Source organism: Lampetra planeri, chromosome 24 (assembly GCF_965212315.1).
Source record: "Lampetra planeri chromosome 24, kcLamPlan1.2.h2, whole genome shotgun sequence".
Taxonomy (NCBI): domain Eukaryota; kingdom Metazoa; phylum Chordata; class Hyperoartia; order Petromyzontiformes; family Petromyzontidae; genus Lampetra; species Lampetra planeri.
This window is the reverse complement of record NC_136130.1, coordinates 9,983,749-9,986,079: the sequence shown is the minus strand read 5'-3', so window position 1 is coordinate 9,986,079 and position 2,331 is coordinate 9,983,749. Positions and strand designations below refer to the sequence as shown.

At 59.8% G+C, this 2,331-nt stretch overlaps 1 protein-coding gene across 1 annotated transcript; it reads left to right on the top strand.

Moving 5' to 3' along the window:
* The first annotated feature begins 599 nt into the window (after positions 1-599).
* On the top strand, positions 600-1,453 carry TMEM275 (transmembrane protein 275). The gene has a single exon (XM_078605796.1). It carries the CDS (start codon positions 737-739, stop codon positions 1,451-1,453), a length of 717 nt encoding a protein of 238 aa, XP_078461922.1. The 5' UTR covers positions 600-736.
* Positions 1,454-2,331: the final 878 nt, after the last annotated feature.

Sequence of the window (2,331 nt, the reverse complement as noted above, 5' to 3'; positions counted from 1 at the left end):
TCCTAAATCTCCACCGCTTTCATCTTGCGATGAGAGGGGCAGGTGAGGGGCGGGGCGGTAGGGGTGCTGGAGGGGAGGGCGTGAGATCGGCCAGATACACTCTCCCTAGAGACAATTACGGGATAATTAATCAATTAGCGAGCGCCGCTTTCTCAAAGGATTCAGTCGTCGCCGCGTTAATTGCCCTCCCAGCCTCATCTCGCAGTCTCAGCGCTCGGAAGTGAGGGGGCGCAGCTGTCGAGTGTGCAGGCGGTGCAACTGCGCCGGAGCTCAGGGCCGGAGCAGCCAACCACGTGGCTCCATTGGCTCGAGTCGCGCCTTCTTAGAGAACAAATGATTCGGTGATGCAACTGCTGCTGCTGCTGTTGGCAGCGGTGCACAAGCACAAGTAACAAAAAACACTCAACATGTGTTTCAATAACACTGTGTCGCCTTAAAAAGACAAACATATATAATAGGCGACGTTTCAGCCAATGATTCTCCTAACTTGCTGGTATTGTTCGTCTTAGCGCAAATCGCGCGACCGTTCAATAATGAATTCCTGCGCGGAGCTGCGATGCCTTTACCCGTTCACGACCATTTCCCTGTCGTGCATTTCGCAGGTTCACTCCGAAGAGCCATGCAGACTGAGCTGCCCGGCTGCCCCGAGTGAAGGGCAGGTCCGGGTGACCCAGTGTCCCGGCTAGAGGGCAGGGCGAAGCCGAGGCTTGCCGTGCAAAGGGCGAGACAGCGGGCCATGCCGCCGGGCAAGGAGAAGTCTCGTCGCTCCCGCGGCCACGGAATGCCCTCGCCGGCGCTGTGCTGCGCGTGCGGCCTCTGCGTCATGCTGGCCGGCATCAACATCACGCTGGTCGGTGTGTTCGCCTTCGGCTCGTTCGCGCCGGGCAGCAACCCGCCCATCATCATCGGGCCCGTGCTCCTCGCCCTCGCGCTCCTCTTCTTCGGCGCGTGCTGCGTGTGCAGCAGGAGGCCGGGCGGTTTCTCCGCGCCGGGAGCCGCGCGGCGCAAGAAAGCGGCGTCGAAAGCCGGCGGAGGAGCGCGGGGAGGCGGCGGGTTCCCGCGGGCCGGCGCCGCGTCCGCATCGGCCGCGTCCGGGGTGGCCGGCGCCTTCGAGCTTGAGACGAGCGAGCACACGATCCAGGACACCACGGCCTTCCAGCTCAGCCCGACCGCATCGCCGGTCTCGTCCAAGCCACCCAGCCCGGTGCACGCGGGGGATGGGGACGCGGCGTCGATGGGAGGAGTGGGGCAGCAGCAGCAGCAGGTCGTGGGGGCGTGCGGGGTGTTCACCGTTCCAAGCAGAGCCAGCCCGGTCGGAGGCTCGGCAGCCGGCGTGCACTACCGGAGCACCGCCGAGTCCGTGCACATCCCTCTCGGGGAGCAGATGTGGCCGGACCTCGAATGCGGGCAGCAACAGCAGCAGCAGAATCAGAACGTTAGCCTCATCCAGTAGCAGTCGCAACCATCCGGGAAGACCTAGCAAAGGCTGACAAGGTGGAAGCCGTTTACGCGGAGCGAGTGTTTCGCTGGTGGGATCTCGCAATGGAAATGTTTCGTGCTGCCCATCCGTGTCGGGTCGCTTGGCCAAGGGAGAAATGCGGTAGTCACGCGAGAGCAGCCCGATTCGTGTACCCAGCCAGCACGGTTGCCCCCCGTGCTGATGACGGAACGGAGCGCCGGATCGTTTGCAAGTGATGGAAGGACTGCAGTCGTGATCACGAGGCGAGTCCGTAGGCCAGAATCTAACCCGTGACCTCCCAATGTTCCAGGCCAGAATCTAAGAGTTAGGAACTCGCGGCTCGACTGAGCGCTGTGCTCGTCACTGAGCGTGCCGATGTGAGCTCATCGCCGTAGCTATCGTCATCGTCATCAGCATCCTCATCATCAACAATACCATAATCGATTATGCATATTACTAATCGTCATGATCACCGTCACTGGCGGTGACACAGCTCATTGGCAGGCGCGTTCGACGATGGTCGCAGAGGTTTGTTGTTCAAGCCCGGCTGCCGACCTGGTTAATACTGCGGGGGTACGAACCACAAAATACTTGGCGCCATCTGCCTCGCAGTTGACGTTACAGATCCCGAGACGTCATTCGAAATGAGTCCGAATTTGGCAACAACACCAAAAATCACCCGCAAATTACTGTTTTGCGATTACACAAATCAATCAGAGTCCCCGATGAACACACTAATGCCCGTTGCAGGCCAGTTGCTGAGTCACCGTGTGCCGCACAGGAACAGCTACCATTGGGGGTACCCTTTAAAATGTTTTGAGATGATATGTCATGTAAAGTTACTTGTCGCGTGTAAAGCGCGTAAAGGGCGA